This window comes from Carassius auratus, chromosome 38 (genome assembly GCF_003368295.1).
Source record: "Carassius auratus strain Wakin chromosome 38, ASM336829v1, whole genome shotgun sequence".
Lineage (NCBI taxonomy): Eukaryota > Metazoa > Chordata > Actinopteri > Cypriniformes > Cyprinidae > Carassius > Carassius auratus.
The window spans coordinates 7034451-7055784 of NC_039280.1; the positions used below are offsets into that span (position 1 = coordinate 7034451).

The 21334-nt window shown below is 36.9% G+C and overlaps 1 protein-coding gene across 5 annotated transcripts in view; it reads left to right on the forward strand.

Moving 5' to 3' along the window:
- Positions 1–21334, forward strand: part of LOC113056842 (stromal membrane-associated protein 1-like) — a 99455-nt gene that overhangs the window by 28441 nt on the left and 49680 nt on the right. Inside the window, exons 5-6 of one of the 5 annotated variants that reach the window (XM_026223742.1) lie at positions 8033–8104; positions 10968–11048. The exons of 1 other annotated variant lie outside the window; for it this stretch is intronic. In XM_026223742.1, the coding sequence (XP_026079527.1) occupies positions 8033–8104; positions 10968–11048 (153 nt within the window). The remainder of the gene's footprint in view (positions 1–8032; positions 8105–10967; positions 11049–21334) is intronic. 3 more of the 5 variants (XM_026223743.1, XM_026223745.1, XM_026223744.1) reach the window with 3 other exon arrangements.

Consider the following 21334-nt stretch of genomic DNA (forward strand, 5'->3'; position numbering starts at 1 on the left):
ATTAAGTTGTCATGCTGTTTCCTTCCAAATCATTTACATTAAGCCTTTAAAGCCATCAGCAGTTATGTTAAGTTAATTTATTATTTACTTTACTGTTTAAAAGATTGGGGTCTGTGAAATTTTTATTAAATTTTTACTGCTGTTAAATTAAATAATAAAAATATATTTTATAACATTTAAATTTGTTGTTGAAATACATTAATTTATGCAGTGGCTGTCAAAATGTGTTCCATAACAGATTTATTTAAAAACACATCATAGGCGGAGCATGCGTCTAATATTTCGCTAAATGCTCTTCTCTGCACTTCATTTCTTTAGTCAACTAAACAAGCTGACTGATGACTTGCCTGAGGTAAATGAAATGCAATGTGACATTTTTTTTACAGCTGATTTTTCCACGGTTGAAATGCAGATTGAATGATTACATGAGGCATGAGATGTTCATTTATGTTTATTTCGCATAAAAACTAGTAGTAAAGAGGAAGGGATGGTCGCGCTTTTGAGGCATTTATACATCGATCTGTTACACCACATCAAAGTGCATCATAACAGTATTTATTGTTTGAATTTCCTGAAAAAAAATTACATATGAAAGATGACACTTTGAACTGAAAGACCTTTGCAGAAAATTTTCAAAAAGTTTTTTTTTATTTTTTAGAAAAAGTAAAAACAAAACATTTTATTTGAAATATATAAATCTTTTGTAACATTGTCACTGCTATAACCTTTGCTCTAATGCATGCTTAAAAAATTTACTGACCTCAAACTTTTCTCTTAGTTTTATCACATTCTGATGCCTCTAATCATGTGACATTGACTAGAACATTACGAAGAGAAAGTCGAGGCGGCATCTGATGGGCAGCTGGGCCAAAAAAAAAAAAAAAAAAAAAGAGAAAAGAAATCAATAGTTGCCTGCTTCCAACCCGGGTGGAGAGCAATGCAATATTGCAGCCTTTCCTTGCTTCAATTACTAAAACAAGTTCAAGAGAGTCTAAGGGGCCCTCCCTCTCTTTCCTACTCCTCGTCTTCCTGTCTCGTGGCAGTAATGAAAGTTCTGTGTGTTCTTCTGTGGCAGTAGATGGGGAATAAATGTGTCTTATTGAAAGCCTTATCGCCAGTCAGTGCTCAAGTCATGTTCCCTCCCTGCTGATTCGCACCATTTAAATGATTGTGTGTGTGACACCAACAGCGAAGCGGAACCTCAGAAAATAAATGTCCCAGGATATTAAGCGTCTTGCACTTCCTTGTTTTGTTTTGATGTTTTCAAAACATGCTTTTCCCATTTCCAATATGTTTTTTTTTTTGCATGCTTTTTTCAATATTTTGATCAAAGTGTTTCCGAACCATGGAAAATGTGCAAAATGAAGGATCTCAGCGGACCGTTTTTAATATCAAGAATGGAATATATAAAAGATGAAGGGAATATGAACATCACAGGCTCAGCTCTGCTATGGTAAATGTAACTTGATTTTTTATTATTATTATTTTTTTTTTTTTGAAAACTGTTGGTTTCTCTATGCCACAGAACTGTCTGTATGAGAGTGAATGTGTGAATGAGATATCTCAGCGTAACTAATTATAGCTTCAGCCTTCCACAGCCAGCGATTGGCCAATTCTCATACTTCTCACTGTCTCTTTTCACACTGCAGTCATCTAAGCCTCATTCAGCCCCAAGTGACCTGGCCCGCTTGGCCGTTTGCACTGCATTATGGGGCATTTAGCTGTCCGCTCCTTCTATTAGTTCTCAGCCAGAAAGCCTGAGACCTTTGGACCTCACGCTGATGCTGTTACTTCTTTGAGAGGATGGAAGTCTTTGTGCCTTCGGTTGCATTAAGATGGAGATCGGTTCTCCCTTCACACTCCGGGCTGATTGCTGTCTCTGCTTATTGACCGGCTCTCTTCATCTCCTCCTGCTTCCTGCTTCTGGACTTATTTCCCCAGACGGGTTTGGTGGTATTAAAGGGATTGGGGGCAAAGAGGAGGAGTATTGCGTGGTATTATTTAATGGCTCTCTAATGAATATGGGCCCATGCTGCTGTGGAGCATAGTGCTGATGCTAACCCAATAAAAGCAGATTATGAGGGGGATCCATCAGCAGGTAATGAACTGGTCCGGACAGTTCTGTGCTAACTCGGGCTATAATGGACCTACTTGTTCAGCTTGGGCCCTGTGGACGCATGCTGCTGACAGCACTGCTTCCATACTGGGACAAAAGGAAAGTCATCTGTCTTCTTGTCCCTTTCTCTTTCTGAAAACTCCCTCACCACCGTCACCTGCTTCAGAGGAATATTCCGGGTTTAATACAAGTTAAGCTCAACCGACAACATTTGTGGCTTATGTTGAATATCAGAGAAATAAAAAAACGGGGTTACTCTGAGGCACCTACAAAGGATGTTAATGTGGGCCAGTTTTTTCGCCTTATGGCAGAAATGTGAAGCTTATAGTATTAAAACACTGGCATTAATTTTTCTGTTAAATAAGTATTATTTTATATGTGAAGCTGTTTAAATCATTATTTTTGCAGACATTCTAGGGTTTGTCATGTTGTAAAATTTGATGTTCGTGATTACATCAATTCACGATGTAAACAATATTTTGTCATGGCTTATGAAACAAAGGCCATGACATCATATTGTTTACATCATGTGGCTGTTCTTGAAAAACTGACAATTTTAATGTTTAAGGATTGACCCCATTCCCTTTCAATATCAGTGCCTCACTGTAACCCAGAATTGAATTTAGAATTAGAGATTTTATTCTAATTATGCATTCCAAATTATATTATGTTTGTATTATTTCTGCTCTAATTTTTCTTATTATGTTCTGCTATGGTTTTGTGCTCCTCTCTGTTAGCTTTGAAACGGTCTATAGTAGGGCTGCTACTAATTTCTAATCTATCAATAATTATTTAGATTTAGTCAAATAATCTAACAATACTTTTTTGACAGGTGAATCTATCAGTTATTTTCCGATTAGATGAATAACCATATGGTTAACCTAACAAATAATAACCATAACTTCTGCCATTAAACTATCAATATTTTATTGAAACAATTTATCATAAAAATACTTTACAAATAAAAAAATCCCAACATAGACAAGAAGGTGTCTAGAAGAAGGAAGGACAAGGTCAAGTCAAAATTCATTTTGGTAATCAACTTTATGCCACAAATGCTGTCAGTTGAGCTTAACTTGAATTGAACACTCTATATTCCTTTTGCTTGTTCACCCATGCTGCTTTTTATTCTATTCCTCCATATCTTCCTCTTCGCCTTCTTTCTCTCTGTCTGTCTGTCTTTTTTTTTTTTTCTCTGTCTGGTAGGAATTGAGCTGTCACTTAGGTGATGATGCAGAAATGGAGTAAAAACCTTGGCCCTGACCCCTCCATGCCCTCCCTTCTCTTTCCTGCACCAAGAGAAAGGAACATTGTGGGACACTGAAGGGGCCCCGGAGGCAATAAAATCTTCCTAAACAAACTAAACACATTTAGGGAAAAGGAAAAAGACGACAAAAAGAAAATAAAGGTCACTGTTGTGACTTGAACTGTATCATCCAATGCATGGTAGATATAACAGGGGCCTTTGAATTACCTTTTTGGTCACTGTATTCAGAACGGGTGATGAAATAACGTAATCAGTCATTTTTAACTTCACATTTACAGTTAAGGAGTTTTTATTTTGTCTTTAACAAGTATCACAGACCTGTACAGCTACATATTTGTTCATATGTGTACGTGTCTGTCTCTGCAGTGCTTATTTGTTTGTACATTGCAGGGAATAATATTCATGCTGACAGCACATATGGAGTTTTTTTCCTCAACCAATACAGTGTTTTGGTATTTCACACAGCATTAATCATGGGAAATTTGTGCATAATTAGAGAGGAACTGTATTTTCAGCATTCCATCTTCAGGATTGCACACTGAAGCTGCTGTTGCAATCAATAAAACACTAAAGTGGACTCAAAACATGACTTAATTATGAGTCAAAAGGCATCACTTGTTAGCTTGCAGCTCTCACACACCTTGTTGAACATCAGCTGCTATGCCTTTTTGTTCTTTTTTGCTTTGATAACTAGACTGCGGCAATATGGGATTTTGAATGGTTTTCATATCCCTGTGAAAATCACAATAGCTTTTCAAAATAAAAAGAATTTTTTTTTTTTCATCATAGTTGTGCAGTCCTTTATGCAAGCAGTATTTTAAACCTCTTTAGGTGTTTTGTCATATCACAAACGATGCCCTTCTACCCTCCAATAATAAAATTCTTAAAGGGGTCATATGATGCTTTTTTCGTTCTAACCGAATATGTTGACATGCTTTTTAATGTTCAAAAAACATATTGTTTTTCAAATACTGTACATTATTGTATGCCCCGCCTCTCTCAGACGTATCGTTTTCTACAAAGTCCCTCCTTCAGACAAGCGCAGTCTGCTCTGATTGGCCAACTGACCCAGTGCATTGTGATTGGCCGAACACGGCAAGCACTCGTCGGAAATGTTAATCCCCTTTTCATAATTGCGAGCTTCATCTTTCAAAATAAATGTAAAGCCAGTTAATAATGTCCTTAATTTTACCGTCAGTTCAAGCCATGAAAGTGGAACAGAGTTGCGTGACTGACAACTCCGCATTTAAACATTCAACAGCAAATACCCTAATAATAGAGTTGTTCCGATTCCGATACTAGTATCGGAAATATCTCCGATACCACAACAAATTCTGGCATCGGCATCGGCGAGTACATGAACCCATATACCGATCCGATACCATTTTCTTAAAAAAGACCTAGTTATGACCGCAAGCTTTGCCTAACCGCTGCACGGTTCTTCTTCGCTGCTCAAAATGCATTGAAAACACAGGAAGTTGTGCTGTGTTGCCACAAGCAACCCCTGTTTAGAGCAGCGAAGAAGAAATGAAAACGCGTTAGCAGCCCTTATCTATATATGACTGGATCACTCATCACATTCTAAACTGCCAAAACACAGTGAAGCCGCTACTATATTATAGATCAGTGGTTAGCAGTATGTCTCTGTAGTACCGGTAGTTACAGACTCTCGAGTATATTCAGTACCGGCAGCTGCGTTCAGTCGCTTCCGTGTAAGTCAAAGCGCAGGGCTCCAGACAGTAGCCGAATATATACTAGTGTCTGTGAATATTAAACTGCAAAATACTATTTAAATATTACTCCCGCAAAATCTACATCTCTGTGGGTGACTGGCACAGATGCGCGAGAGCTCGCTGTTTTGTAGTCTCTGCTGTGTGTCATGAGGACACGAACGCATAAACCGTCACTTCATGAGAATTTACCGTTTCATTTGAGAATACTGTCATATCATAAACACAGACACTCAAAGATCTTCATGGCAGCCCATTAAAATAAATGTTTGGTTTACATGAGTAAATTGACAATATATAAAGCTACTGTTGTAGCCTACAGTAATAATAATACGTCTCTATAATAATAATAATTATGCCTAGATGGTTGCTTGTTTTTTACTTGTTTTGTTGTAAAGAGATTATCTGATTAATAGATCTTTTTTGTTGCAGTTTTTTTATACAGTTATATTGTAAAACTTAAATACCTTTTTTAGTTTGCGGTGTTAGATTTTTGGCTGCATTTGAAGTTCTTTTTTGCATAAGAAAATAAATAATACTGTCAAATTCATGTTAGATAATAAAAATACTGTAATAAATACAGTAGTTCACCATGTATTTGTTCATGTTTTATTGAGGGATCTGTCTGAAGCACACCATAAAAAAATTCTAGCAATTTACACAGGGCTAGTAGTATATACAGCTGTATATACAGATATACACCCAGGTATCGGATCAGTACTCGGTATCGGCCGATACCCTGAGCCCAGGTATCGGAATCGGTATCGGGAAGAGAAAAAGGGTATCGGAACATCTCTACCTAATAACAAAACATACATACAGTAGCTGATTCAGAAGCACCAGTTTGTTGTAGCAAAGTCAAAAGTTCCTCCTCTCCTATGTTCGCAAAATGGTTGTCCATAAAATACATTGCTGTTCTTTGTAAGTATTCTTAATGATTCCTAAATGCCTAACTGTGCGTTCACACCGCCGGCGTTGAGAGCGTCAAAAATCGGTCTTCCTGCTCTGCTCCCAACGCTGCAGAAAGATTTGTGAGCACTCAGATGCTCTGACATAGATCGAATGCTTATTTTGTATTTAAAGCGGCCGCAAAGCAAACAAGCTTGTTGATCTCGTGCAGACTAACCACAAGGAGGGTAACGTTATAAGTTAACCTCATTAAATATTGTTGTGGACGAGATATTAGGATCCTTTACTTAAAATGAACAATCTCAGACACCTTGGTCCATGTATCACTTTTAATTAATTTTTTATGTCCCTGTACGCAAACAGGGACACATCATAGATTAATATAAACGCTAAACAGCAATAATCAACCTGTCCTTTATTCTGCTTGGGAACTAATGGTCAGAGCTGCGTTCTCTGGAATCCTCTCAAGCGGTGGACTTCTACGTTCCAATTGGTTGCTGCCCAACCGCGTCATAGCTCATTACCATAAACTTGCCTTGATTTCAACTCTCCTCGACGATCTCAACGGCCAAGATACGTCGCTCCTTGCTGCTGCTCGACGCCGGCTTACATTGAAAATGAATGACTTCTGGCCACTTTGACGCTCTCGACGCCGGCGGTGTGAACGCACAGTAAGTGCTTTTGCTTTCAGCTAGATACATACAGCATCTCCCTGACATGTCTGCTTCAACACTAACTGTGGTTACTGAAACCACGCCTTTTTTCTTTGCATGAACATTTGGGCGGCATTATGCAAATATTTTCAAATAGTGACGTAGACATGTGGGGGTGTGTTTGAATGAGCCGTTTTAAGGGGGTGTGGCAGAGGCTTAACTTTGATAAAGAATATCTCTTTGGATTTGAGACTTTAGTATTTTCAACTTTACAGATCTTCTTCATGCAACAAGAACATTTAACACTCCAAAGAGAAAGGAAAAATGTAAATCGCATCATATAACCACTTTAATGAAATGTAAAATATAAATCCATACTTTTGAACTTGGCTGAGCTTTTATATACACATATGTAAAGGTGTATATATGCAAGCTTTTCAAACATCACCATCTGATTGATGCAGTTATTTGCGGTGTCTACACTTGGGAGTTAATTCTATTGATTTGAGGCAGCATTGGCCATGCAGATCGACAAACTCTTGACTACAGATTCGGCAGATGGTCTCACTTCTTATATCGTCTGGAACATCTGGAGAAGTCTGGGCTATTTTTACCCACCAAATGTGTCCTTGATGATAGATGTGACTGCCGATATTGCAACTAAACCAAGATACATGGGTCCTCTTACTGATATGTAAATTTTTGCAACCAATTTTTGTCTTTTTTTACTTTTAAAATATCTATGCATCCTTTTAAACAGGATATATTCACTTCGAGAAGTAGTTATTTCTAAATATATATATATATATATATATATATATATAGATATATATATATATATATATATATATATATATATATATATATATATATATATATCTTGAAAAAGTTCTTACCCCTTTGGCGAGAAAATGTTTTGCTTTTTATGCATAATTTTACTGCAGTTTTCATGAGAAAATAATGCCAATGGGCTAACAAAAATTAAACTTAATTCTTGATATTTTCTCTGAAGACTAGTTTTACTATCTTAAGCAATTTTGCTTCACAAGTGGATTTGTTTTAACAATGTTTAAATATTTTTTACTAAAAAGCCGGCAGGAATACTGATTTATAAAATTGTGTTTTTGCAGTGTTTGATATGTGTGTGTGAACTTATCATGATATAAATGTTGCTTTTCCCAGTTTCCCACAGGCTGAATAATTATTCACTGTATAGTGATCGCTGCAGCCTATTAATTCTGATTTCTCTTCCACTTTTTTCCTCCACACCTCCTCTTTATCTCTTCCTCATTCTATTTCAATTCCTCTCTTTTACCCTCTCATCCTCTCTCTCTCTTTCTCTCCTCTGCCCCTGCAGAAGTCCTCTGATGCTGCTTTGCCCTCAGTATCATCCCCTTCTTCGCAAGCAGCTGAGAAAAGTAAACTGGAGGTACTGTAGCACTGTGCTTCTCTGTGCTCTGTGCTTGGTGCTGTGCTGTGCATTCTCTAGGCTGCATCCCAATTTGCATACTCTCCTTCCTAAATAGTATGCTAGTTCAGAATGATTCCATTTAAAATACTATTATGTTAAAAATATGCCACACGTCCAAATTGCAAACCATTGCTGCTACATTTCCATCTATAAAAATTAAATGTGAAATGCAATCAAAATAGGGGTTATGTGGCCTTTAGTCCCTGTTTAGCTATGATCAGGGAAAAAAGCTTAACCCCTTTACTGTGCACAATCAAGATGCGATTTTATGAGGAAGTAGTTTATCACGTCTTAATACATACGCCAAATGCACTTTCACATCTTTATCAAAGTAGTATGGAAATTGGGACAGACCTCTGTGTGCTGTTAATCAATTACTGAATCAATTTTCAGAGATATAATGTGTTATGCAATCTCTGCATCGGCACAAATGTCCATGCGACTGAAGCTGGGTTCATGCTGGTTAGTGCTAGACAAGCACATGTCTGGTCAAGTTGGACAACTGGCATCTTTGGTCAAGTCTGGTCAAGTCTATTATTAGTAGCAGTATTATAAATTGTATATAATTATTTCATGTAATTTATTTCATGCATAATCTATTTGTAAAATGAAGTGTGTTAGTAAAATGAAGTGGGTAAAATGGTTGTCTGTCTGACTATTGACAGTTTTGGCAACAGATTATTAAACCGCCTTTAAGAACGTTAATTTAAACCAAAGAAGGTGCAAGGAGAGAGAACCTATAGAAGTCACACTGATTGGTTTACATTCATCGTTGAAAAGTGTTGTGGTTGTGTTTGAGTGTATGTGTGGAGTCTTTTTTGCTCTGTGCTCTGCTGAGGAAAGGAATCGATAGCACAGCTCTGTCAGCATGCAGAGTGGAAATAGAATAATCAATGTTCCCATAAAGAGCTCCAAACGGCCAATCCGCACCTCTCCTCCAGGCCTGTTCTCCATTTGTTCCGTCTGCTGGTAATCATAGTGCCAGTCAGACACCCCACCACCACTGCAGAAAACACACTCTGATCCCTCACTCCCACACCTGGACCAGCCTCTCGCTCAGCGTTTTTGCAGTAGGAATTGATTTGCGCTGAGAGAAAAGGAGAACTGATTGCTCGATATCAAGGCCAGTCCTTTATGATGCATTTGTTTGGCTTTGCCATAGTGATGGGAGTTTTAAATGTTCCACTTTGTTAAAGGGCACCTATCATGCCCCTTTTTACAAGATGCAATATTGGTCATGGGTGTCCCCAGAATGTGCAAAGTTTTAGCACAAAATGCCCCCCAGATCATTTAATATAATGTCTGGAAAATGCCATTTTTGAGGTGTGTCTAAAAGAGAGCTGTTTCGGTTTGTATCACTTTAAATGCAAATGAGCTGCATATTCCTGTCCTGTGTCCTGAATAGGGTGTAGCGCCAGGCCCGTAGCCAGCTATGAGGTCACCGAGGTGCGGACCTTGGTAAATTGTTCATGTTCAAAAATCAAATTTGTTTTCTGAATGACTCATTTGCTGTTTAAACCTCCTCATATGAATGCCTGCATGTATAATCAAGTTTAGATTGTTTGTAAGAATGTTTATTGCCTGTCGTCCGTGGTATGAAAATGATTACAGCAAGATGCTGCAGGGGTGGACAAGTCTTGAGTGAGGGCGCAGGTGGGCACTTTCGGTAAGGCTAATGGGAAAAAAAATTATGATATTATCTGTCAGAAACATTATCAACGTTGTCAAAAACAGTTGTATTTTAACACTAATACACAATGTAAAACAAGTAGGTTATAGAATGAAATGCTAAAAACATCTTTATAGTTATCATCTTTATAGTAGTGATTTATTAATGAAATCTATACATCAGTGATTTTCAACCTGGTTTTATTTTGAGTTGTCTCAAAATAAGTCTGTTTAGCTGTGCTTTGTTACAATCAATATATAGTAGTAAATATAAGTTAGTGTCACTGATTTGAAACTTGGAGTGGCGATGAGGTCTTAATGTATGGAAAGAGTCTTAAAAGTCTTAAAAGGTGTTCAATTTAACTCCTCTATTCCTTTATATACCCTGCTTGAAAGATAGAAGTAATCCATTGCATCTTCAGTGGCTCAGATGTTGGGAGAAAATGCAAACTCTATGTTCAGTCTTATATCCAAACACAGAACACCGGGATTACGTACGAGAAATTGTTGACATTACAGCTGCTCGAGAGCAGAGACAATGAAGGACAACGTACAACTGCTGAGGGTGGAAACTATGATAATGCAGGGCTTTCAATCAGCCGCCGTCGCCCGGCCCTATGCAATGTGATGTCACATTGCTTAGAAAATCTAAATAGCAGGACTAGTGAGACTGATTTGGTTTAATGGAAATTTTAAAATGAGTGTGGGTGAATTTTTATTACTGTTGGGTGGTTTTGTTCACACTGGCAACACACATCCAAACACCATGTGAAAGTGGGTTTTGCATAATAGGTGCCCTTTAAAGGCCTTTGCAAAACTGTATGTGTGTGTTTTTTTCAACAATAGGCATGTTATATATTACCCTCTTAATCTTAAAGAAAAAAATAATGAATTCTTGACAGAATTCTTCCGCAGTGTGCCCATAGTTGAAGAAACCTATATGTAGTGCATTTGTGTGTGTGTGTGTGTGTTTTAAGCTGTGGTAGCCATATTTAAGCTGTCAAAGTACAGGTCTCACGGCAAAACTGCAAGCCTTGTGCCCTAAAGACACCTCAGACTTGTAGCTGACTCAACATTCTTCAATTTCTTGTGTGTGTGCTAACTCTTAAGTGTGTTTTTTTTTCATAATCTTATTTTCCTTATTCTGACACAGAAGGAGAGAGAGAAGAAAAAGGAGGAGAAGAAGAGGGAAAAAGACACCGATAAAGGGAACAAGCCAGCAGTTTTTGAGAAGGTAATTGACCTCATTACTGACCAAATAGACTGGAGACATTACCCTTTTTAATGATTGCTATGTTTATGAATCAGTTGAAGACATTCTGTTTGGAGTAGGGTTGTGCAGATAGACAATAGTATCGTGTATCGACGATAGTCAGAGATATCGACATAAGCAGATTTCTCTGTCAATAATCAAGATGACATTAGACTCATTCTTCTATTTATGTATTAGATTATAATAATAACTATTATTTTTATTTTTATTAGGGGGCTTATTATAATTCGGCTATCAAACTGCCCAGCTATTTCACACACTCTCACACACACACAGTACGCGAATGCGCAAAGAGGATTAGAGCCTGTCGCTAAACAAGTTGTAACGATTTGACTCGGATAACTCGTTAAATCCATGAAATGAAAGCGATAGAAAACGAGGAGTTGGTATCCCACACATTTAATGGCTGGTACACGACAACGCAATCTCATTCATGAGAGATTAACTCTTTCTTGGCGTTACAAACAAAGACAAAATAGTAACAAGGTGGCAGAGCGAACTTATCATCCATTGTGATTCTCACATAGTCCTTCTCTTAAAGACTGATCACTTATTTTGTAACACACATATTTGTAGTGATGACGTAGAAGGTCTACGTGAGAACCACTATGGATGATAAGTTTGCTCTGCCGCCTTATTATTTTCATGCACACCGCACTATAATGTGATGCATGCAAAATACATAGTTTTGGCTGTTACAAAGTCTCCATCCACAAACGCGCGGTCCGGAGCACTGTATGACTGATGCATCAGTTCAGTTCAGCTTTACTCCAAATATATTAACTTACCTGTTTTGAATACTTTATATTTGACATGTTCGTTTATGTCCAATATTAGTGTTAAACTGCTGGACTTTAAATGAAATCGACTATTGATTTTCACCGTTGACTGATTTTGCAGATCATTTAGACTGATAACTTCCATGCGCAGATGCGGCAGATTTGTCACAGGACGCGCGATATGACCGTTACATCCGACTGTATATAAACTAGCTCTTCTAAATACACTTTTATCAGTATGTTAGAAAGCATATTTTTTCGATTATTGGTGATTCCATAGGTTCTCTTTCGCGCACCTGCGCAGTTTAAAACAACAAATAGTTATGCTATGACAAGAACAAAGAGTCTCTCTCTTGCTCCACCCATGCACGATAATACCGTGTACTGTCGATCAGACGGGATGACGATATGACGATTTGAAAAATGACCATATCACCCAACACTAGTTTGAAGAACTTCAGGTGCCTGTTGCTGGACCATAGGGAAATTCTTTACAAATATTTTTGCTGTTTTGTATCTTGATTTCAATTCTTGTGTTTTTAACAAATCTGAGATTTTGAGAATCACATACGCCAGACAGTGTTCAGTGACCATAAGGAAGATCCCAGTCCTGTCTCTCATGTGAAATCAAACACCCTGAGCACTGGAATTTAATTTGTCTTGCATATTCATACATCTCTTTGCAGAAAATTAGAATCTCTAAGTTCATCTTAATTTAAAAACCTCATGGGAGATTGTGTATGGATGGTGGTCCGAATGTCAGAAAGAAACTTTATGCAAATAAGAATGATACAGGCACATTTCTGGTGGATTCTGTGCTGAAATCATGTTGACATGTTACTATCATTATTATTATATAACTCAGATTCTAAATTCACTTAGCACATTTTCATTGTGGGTAGAATGTGGTCAATTTGTTACACTGATGTTGTAGGGCTGGGAATTTCAGATTATTATAGTTTCTTTCAAAAAAGGTTGCTTTCAAAAAAAGAGGAGATTAATCATGATTTTATTAACTAAACATCTGGATCAGTTTACTTTTTGAGGTTGGACAGGTTAGTTGCATGGTTTTTGAAAGAAGACTCCTATGCTTACTAAACTTCAATCAAAATGCAGTCAAAATGGTCATAATGTGAAAAGTTATTAAGGTATTTAAAATAACTGTTTTCTCTATTAATATATTTTAAAATTAAAATTATTGCTTTGATGTAAGAGCTGCTCAAAAATCATTATCAATGTTGAACGTTAATATTAATGTTACTTTTTATTAATATATAATCCTTAATGCTAATATTTTTGTGAACTTTGTTGTTGCATCATTTTCAGGATTCTTTAAATGTAAACTTCAAAAGAACTAGTTATTTGAAATATATTTTTAAAATCATTCTTTTGGCAAATCTGTGTAGATTTTGTGATTTTGACTTTATTTCGTACTGAATACCACAACTAAATCAAAACCTGTATTAGATGAACCCCATACAGAAAATTGGCATTATTTCAACTATACTCTAGCACATATACGATGACTTTATTGAGCATGCATTGAACGCAATCATAGTCCACACAGAAACAGCCACACTGCTGTTCATTTTACTGACAAACCCCCAGAGCATCTGATCTCTAGTGCTTTGAGTGGTATCGAGCGGGTTTCTTCCGCGCCAGTGGACACGTAGGGTAACAGATATTGCAGGCTTGACTTCATCTCTCTGTACTGCAGAGATGTTGAGCAAACAAGCAGACACTTAGATGTGCTGAAATAGCCACAGCAGCAATAATTAAAATTTTGCGTCTAGTCGACATTGCACATTCACAACTCTGAAGCACAAGGAAAAAAGCCCTGAACAGGCATCTTACATTTGTACTTGTGTAACCAACCGCTCACTTCAGACACCTTGCTTTCCTTCAGGCTACACTTCATAACCACACGCAGTCACACACACCTTCCTCTCCCCCTGAAGCACAGTTTGGGGTCATCTGGGATCGTAGCACAGAAAAAAAAAGGCATTCACAATTGCCGTGTGTCGTGTGTGAGAGAAAAGAGTTTGCTGCATGTGGGAATGTGTATTATTGTCATCTAGCTGTCAGAGAGCACAATGGAGGTATTTGATTGACAGGCAAGAGGACGAGATTGGGTGGCCCTGAGTGAGAGTGGAGAAGGAGTCACGGAGAGGGCACAGTGCTACATTTTTTCTTCAGTGGTGTCTCAGATTTTCTTTTATTCTTTTACTCTCTGCATAGCTTTTTATTCTTCATGCTCTGTTGTCCTGCACAAGTGATTCTCAACTAGCTTTGCTTCAGGATTTTACATGCAAAACTAGTTGATAGGTTGCCTGAATGATTAGTTAACTGGTTGTCTTAAATATTCTGGTATTGGTGTGAATCTAAAGATAAACAGTTTTATGTAATTTTTAGTTTGACTTGCCACGTTGAAAATGTAACACTCATGGTAGAATGCTCAAAATGAAATGACCAAATAACTGTATCAGAAGTGCTTTAAGAGAAGATTTTAAAATCGCATTTTCAAGATGGTTTTAGTATGGTGTGCAGCAAGGTTCCGTATGTGTCCCTTTCATTTTCTCCATGAAGGAACTGAGTTCAAAGTCAAACCTATTGTGAGCTTACAAGGTTGTTAATTGATGCTTTTTTTTTTTTGAAGCCGTCATGATTCATTATCTATTTAATTTTAAATAATCATGTAAGAAGGGATATTCATGATGAAAAACTCCACTAATCAAAGAATCACAATAAGCAAATCACAGTAAAAAAAAAACGTTATTGCGCCCAACAACTGTTATATTGTGAAATGTATTGTTTATAATCAAAAACTTTAAATCAGTAGTTTTATTTGTCCATTGTTTTTCATTTATGTAATGTAAAGTGCTTAATGTGTTCATAATTATTTACTTAATTAAAGCCCTGTTGTACCTAAAAGGTGCCTTGTATTTTTTTCTTCCTGAATGAAGAAACCAAAGTCATTGGTAAAAGTAGTCAGCATTTTGGAACTACTGATTTTATAAAATGGCAATAACAGCAGTATTACATATTCGAAAACCTGTTCCATATATGATTAATAATAATCAGAATAAATAATTCTTCCATTTAGTAACATGGTTTACATTAACTGTAGGCTGTTTGTTTGCCAAAAACTTATTGCAACTCTGCACATTAATGTAGAATGTGTTCACAGATGTCTTTTTATTTAACTTTTTTTCAATCTGAAGTAGAAACAGAAATATTAGTGTCCTAAAAGTGTCATCATTTGTAAATGCGATTAACAGAAGTGTGTTTTTCCCAACACACTAACAAACAGAACAAAAATTAGGCAATGTATTGTATTGTTATTAATCGTATTACAGTGACTGATAAACTATACCAAAATACTGAAGAGTTTGTTTAGATGTACAGCCTTTAAAGTCAGCTATGGATATGGCTAGCATTTATCTTCCTTTTTTAATAGTTGTTTATCCTGTCTATATGCCATTACATGATTAGTTGCATTTTGTTATTTACCTTTAACATTACATCTTCCTTGCTTTCAGAACAAGGTGCACCTCTTTTTTGGCTCACGTACCAATAGTCCACTACCCCATGTTCTTGACATTTCTGTCTCAACTATGTGTGGTTGTACAGTTGAGGTTTGAATTGTTGGTCACAGTGGAGAAGATTAAAAATGCAGTGGCCTTTGAAAGTCCAGCTGCAATCTCTCCATTTTCTGCTCCACTGAGTCAAGAATATTCACGGTCTTTGTAACTCCAGAAAGACGACTAAGCTTTAAGAGAGCCAGAGTTAGCACTGCATGGTCACCTTCTGTCACGCGCTGTTCCCAGAGAGACTGGGATGAGATGAAGGGAAAAGAGTGAAAAATGAAGGAATGGAGGAAGAGATCCTAACAGTTCAGCACCTTTATGCCTTTGGGGCTGGTGCCTGTGGCCATACGTGACAGCTCATGTGTGCTCATCCACACACACAAAACCACCGCACTGATGTAGAACAAAATGCATTCAGTTGGCTGTAGAAGATAGTCCATCTGTCTGCTGTAACAAACCAATATGAACAGTTTGGTTTGAAACCGAGGTACCAAAGTCTCATGCTGCATCAATACTGATACCTTAGGCACGAGGTTTTCTAATGTCCCAACCCCCCCAAAAGACCATCTAAAGCCGAAATAAGTTACAAACAAATTGTAAGTTCTATCTGTCTGTCTGTCTGTCTCACACACTCATTTAAGTGTTAAAGTAGTATTTTTCTCACAGTTTCATCTGTATAGATCCATCAGAAACCATAAGATTTAATCAGTTTTATTTTGACAACAATAAAAATTAAATATGTACATCATTTTATGATTTTTTTATTGTACTAAATCCCAAATAAGCTCCTAACCAGTTAACACTTAAATTTAGCATTTTGTGTGCATTTAAAAATTCACTATATAATTTTACATTATATAGATACAATATAAATAAAAGCCTTTTTTAATTTAGCAAAATAAATGTTTTTTTTTAAATTATTATTTTTTTTTTACCCTTTGCATGTTTGTTGGAAACCTGTTTAAAAAAAACATTTTGAAAATCTATAACTTTGATATTGCTAGTGCTGCAGAAATGACACACTGCACCTTTAAGAGTAAGTCGAGTCTGCTTGCCCTGATTTTTCTCTTTTCTTGTGTTGATGGCAAACATCATTCCACTGCTAGCTATCTATCACTCCTTAATTTGGTCATCTCTGAATGGCTGAATGAGATGCCATCCGCATCTCTTAAAGCACTCCTGCGGGGAACTGTTTTTTTTCCCCTCCTCAACAACCTTCATTTGTCTGTCGTTGTGAGTTAATCTCTATACATATTTCCTTTGCCATCAAAGGCGCTTGCTGGCTTATGTTAAAATCAGCCAAGCGAGGACCTTACAATGATATTCATAGCCTCTTCTGAACCTCCACGACAGCTCGTGTGTGTGTGTGTGAGTGAGACTGTGTTGCTTCTGTCATGCTCCAGCATGATCTCTGCTGATCCAAAGTCTGCGAGTCACATGTTGAGATCAACAGAGCCATGTGTGTGTTTTAGGAAAGGAAAAACCAGAGACCAGCCCTGGCCTCAGGTCAGTGTGTACGCTGATTAACATGACAGTGTGACTTCATGATCGACACAATGGTGGAATTTATAGTGATTCTGACACACACAACAGCCTTCAGAAAACATACTGTCCATGTGAGAGGAAGGTGAACAACTTTTGCTGTGTATGATAGTTTGTTTAGCAGCATAAAAAAAAAAAGAGAGGTTTGTGTGCTTGCCAGGCTGAGATGATGTAGAACGAAGTAAATTCAGTTGGCTGTAGTGGAAGCTCCATCTGTCTGCTGTAGGATTGGATTGATGCCAATACTTTGTTACAATACCAGCCTTTAGTACCTCAGTATCGATGGCAACAGATGAACAGTCTCGGTCGATTGATTGATTGATTTAAAAAAAAAAAAATTAATAATTAATAATTGTGAATTGATAATTTTGTGAATTTGTTATGAGTCTCCATGTTTAGAACATTCACTTTTTTTTTTTTTTTTTTTTTTTTTTATGGTATTGTACCAGTAGCAAATCTTATTGTAAATGTAATTTAAGATTAAAATGCTTTTCTTTTGTTAACAATCTATCTGGATGTGATTTGTAAATATACTGTTGTTTAGTAGGATGAAATGAATACTTTTATTTAGCAAAGACAGTTTGAAATGTTCAAAAAAAAAAAAATTTTTATAATAAAAGAAAACAATGTAGCACAGTTAACACTCAAATGTTTCTTAAGCCCCAAATCAGTATATTATAATGATTTCTGAAGGATCGTGTTCTATTAAAAGCTGAAGTAATGGCTGATAAAATGTTTCCTTTTTCTCTTTTTTACACATTTAAAAATATATTCAAAATAAATAGTTTGTATTTACCAATTTTTTTTTAACTGTATTTTTGATCAGGTGCAGTCTTGGTGAGTATAAGCGACTTCTTTTAAAAGTTCTACAAATATGATCGACACCAAACTTTTGAACAGTAATGCAAATTACAGGTTTAAGTGGTGAAGTAGTTAGTATCAAATTCTCTAAATCCATTAAAGTAATTTAATGGTTCTTATGTTTTAATGCTTTAAAAAATCCTTCTGTTTACACTGTGTGAACTGCCAAACTGTGCTAAATAACAAAAACAATAAAAATAGCACATTATCTTATCTTAGTAAGTGCAACCCTAGTCTACTTATTGCTTGTATCTTCCAGATCCTCAGCGACTAAAAACTGTCTCTTTTGTTTTTGCTCAATAACACAGATATACTACACCATCTCGATCTCCTCAGATATGGAAGTCTTTATGTATTATTAGTGTTGTCTGCTAAGACAAGAATTACTGTTGTTCACACATTGTGACTTGGGATTCAGACAAACTCCTAACTCAGATGATTAAACTGTAGCTCAACACAGAGTTATGAGTGATACCTTACATCATGGGGCTTGTTGAGATGAGGTGTGTTATTGTTTTCTAAGCAAACAGACTTCATTTGATAGGTTAAAATTCAATGTACCAGAGCCAAGTTTAAGGATCAAAATATTATAGAGAATCAGCAAAAGTCTAGTTGTTGTATATGAAAGATAAGTAGCATTTGAAGCTGTAATCAGCTGTGTACTATTCTTCTGCTTTTTAGACATAACGGTCCCTATAACGCTCCCTTGTATGGACTGAAGTCAACAGCAGATGGTCTATAACACTCTCTGGAATAGAGCTAATGTAGGATCAATGTTTAATGGCTTGTTATTATGATATGCTGCTCATGAATGAATGAATGTGAGTCTGTCTGGCTGTGAACAGAGGAGTCATGCCTTCACAGGATCTTGTCATTGCTGAAGAAAAGTTACAAATCAAAATGTACTGGCTTGTAGTGGACATTTGTGTATAATATATGAATGCATATAGGCTAAGCTATGTATGCGAACACACTGGACATGCATTTTTAATGGATTCTACAGCAGTTGAAGAAGTTGAAAGCTGGCTAATCTTTGGAAAAGTATGAAATGTGCGATTCGATTCTGAGATTTTACGAATGCATTGCGATTCTTGAATCGATTCTGAGCTTAGTTTTGAACAGCAGATGGCACTACATGCTATACATAATACAGTAAGGAATACATGTTTTAGTGTATTTGTTGGTTATACTATTTTTAATTGCCCTTGTTGCAATGTAGTCATATAGTTAATAGTGCTGGGCAATGGTTAATTGTGATTAATCACATCCAAAATGAAAGTTTTTGTGTACATAATATATGTGTGTGTGTGTGTGTGTGTGTGTGTGTGTGTGTGTGTGTGTGTGTGTGTGTGTATATGCATGTATACATTTAAGAAAAATAAACAAACTTTTATTTTGGATCCGATTAATCACAGCACTAATATTTAAGTACTACTTAATGTTAATTAATGACATGTACTTGATTGCATGTAATTATGCGTAATTTAGTACATGTAACAAGGACACAAAGCGTTTCTTTATATAGTTTTTGTTTTATATTTTAATTTATTTTATTTGACGTTCTGATTAATCCTTCTTTATTTTAATATTTTTTTTATTTAATTTGATATTTTATTTATATATTTAGGTTTATATAAACATTTATTTAATTTATCTGTAGACCAAGACTCTTTCTGTCTTTCAGTAATTTTCGATGTTTCCTATATTAACGCAGGAAGTTGAGATCATGTTAGATGAAGCGGATCATTCAAGTCAAGCACCACATTGAGCTCCATAAGCAGTTATGAGTTTGTCATGGGAGAAGAGCATTTTGCTGCCATTGATTGTCACAGGGAGGACATGTTGCTGCTCTCCTTCTCTATTAGAGTGCTCTCAGCTGTATAACAGTAGGCCAGGGTTTTGGAAAGTGAGTCTTATTTACTAGCTAATAATGGTGAAACTTCCACTTCCTGTTTACAGCACATTTTAACTGAAAAGCCCAGTTCCTTATCTCTTATCGTGTTTTAGGCAAGAATAAACATTTATAAAATAACCCTGATTGGATTTATTTCTCTTCCAGCAGCAATTTCCAATTTTTCTGTGTCATCCTGCAGGGTCTGGCCAGAACAGCAGCTAGTTATCTTGTCCTGTTTTCATTTTAATACTCTAAAGCAGCTTGGAGCTGACTAGATTGCAAATGTTTTTGCACTGACCCCAGTAGACCGTTTCTGGAGGGCATCGACTGCACAAGTAACTCTTCCTGCCCGCTTGTCTCTCATTAAAACTCAGTGAGATGCTCATTAGGGTTTAAGTGGAATTAGTATGAAAAGCTCTCTCTCTTTGCTAATGAAGGCAGCCGCACCACAATTGTTTTCATTTGCAGCGACTCTTCCCTGAATGCAATCAGCAACCCTGACCGAGCCCCCTGCTAGCGCGCGCTCTCTCTCTATCTCTAACGTGTTTTATCCCACATGCTTTTCAAGGCCAGTAGGCAAGGTAACTGCACAAATTATCTCTCCATTTACACACCTTGCTCTTTTTTCCCCCCTGTCATGTCTAGAATTTTTCATAGATATAATAATAAACCATCCTGCTATGCTCAACATCATCTCCTCTCGCTCTCATTGGCGCGTTAGGCTAGCATCTGTTGTCTCTCTTGGGTTAGCGCCCACACAACATCATACGCCGCGTGTGAATCCACATGTGGTGCCGCAGCATGTTCCTGTGTGTGTTTTTTGGCTCTGTGTTGCTCATCAAGACAGTCTCGCTTCTTTCAAACACCTGCCTTTCTTTCTCGCTCGCTCATCCTCCATTCTTTTCCCTTTGGAAATGCAGCTTACGTTTTCGTCTTTTTTTTTTCCCATTTGAGTAATGAATAAATTATCAAACAAACAGCAAGCAGTGTTTGCTGCAGTGAAAATGCCGGTGTTTTTGTTTGGTACACATGCATGTATGGTTGGGGTTCTGGGAGTGTTGTATGATTTGGGTAGCCATCTGTTCACCTGAGAATCGCGTTTGTGAGCCGGTCACGTGGAAAGCTTCATATATTAATCACACTGTATGTTTGTCCTTTCGAGCGTATGTGTGCACTCATTTCTTGCTCAGATCTTTGCATCCCCCTGCTGTTCTTGTGACAGTCTGCTGTCAGGGGACTGAGAGGAGAGGAGGAATTTCCATATTACTTCACAGGTTTACTCGATTCTGTTTAGAATATGGCACATCCAGATGTGCTGGGGAGATGTAGATCCTTTCCAGCTTAGAAAGGGATTTGGTTCTCCAAACCCAGTGGTTCTCTGTTGTCCAACATAATACTCAAAGGCTATCCAACCCTCCATGTAGGCCAAATAATTTGGTAACATTTTAGATTGGGGGACACTATTTACTATGAACTATGTGCTTATTAGCATGCATATTACTAGTATACTGGCTGTTTATTATTGCTTCTACGCCCTTACACCTTGTCATATGTGTTGCTCATTTGTATAAGTTCCTAATTGAT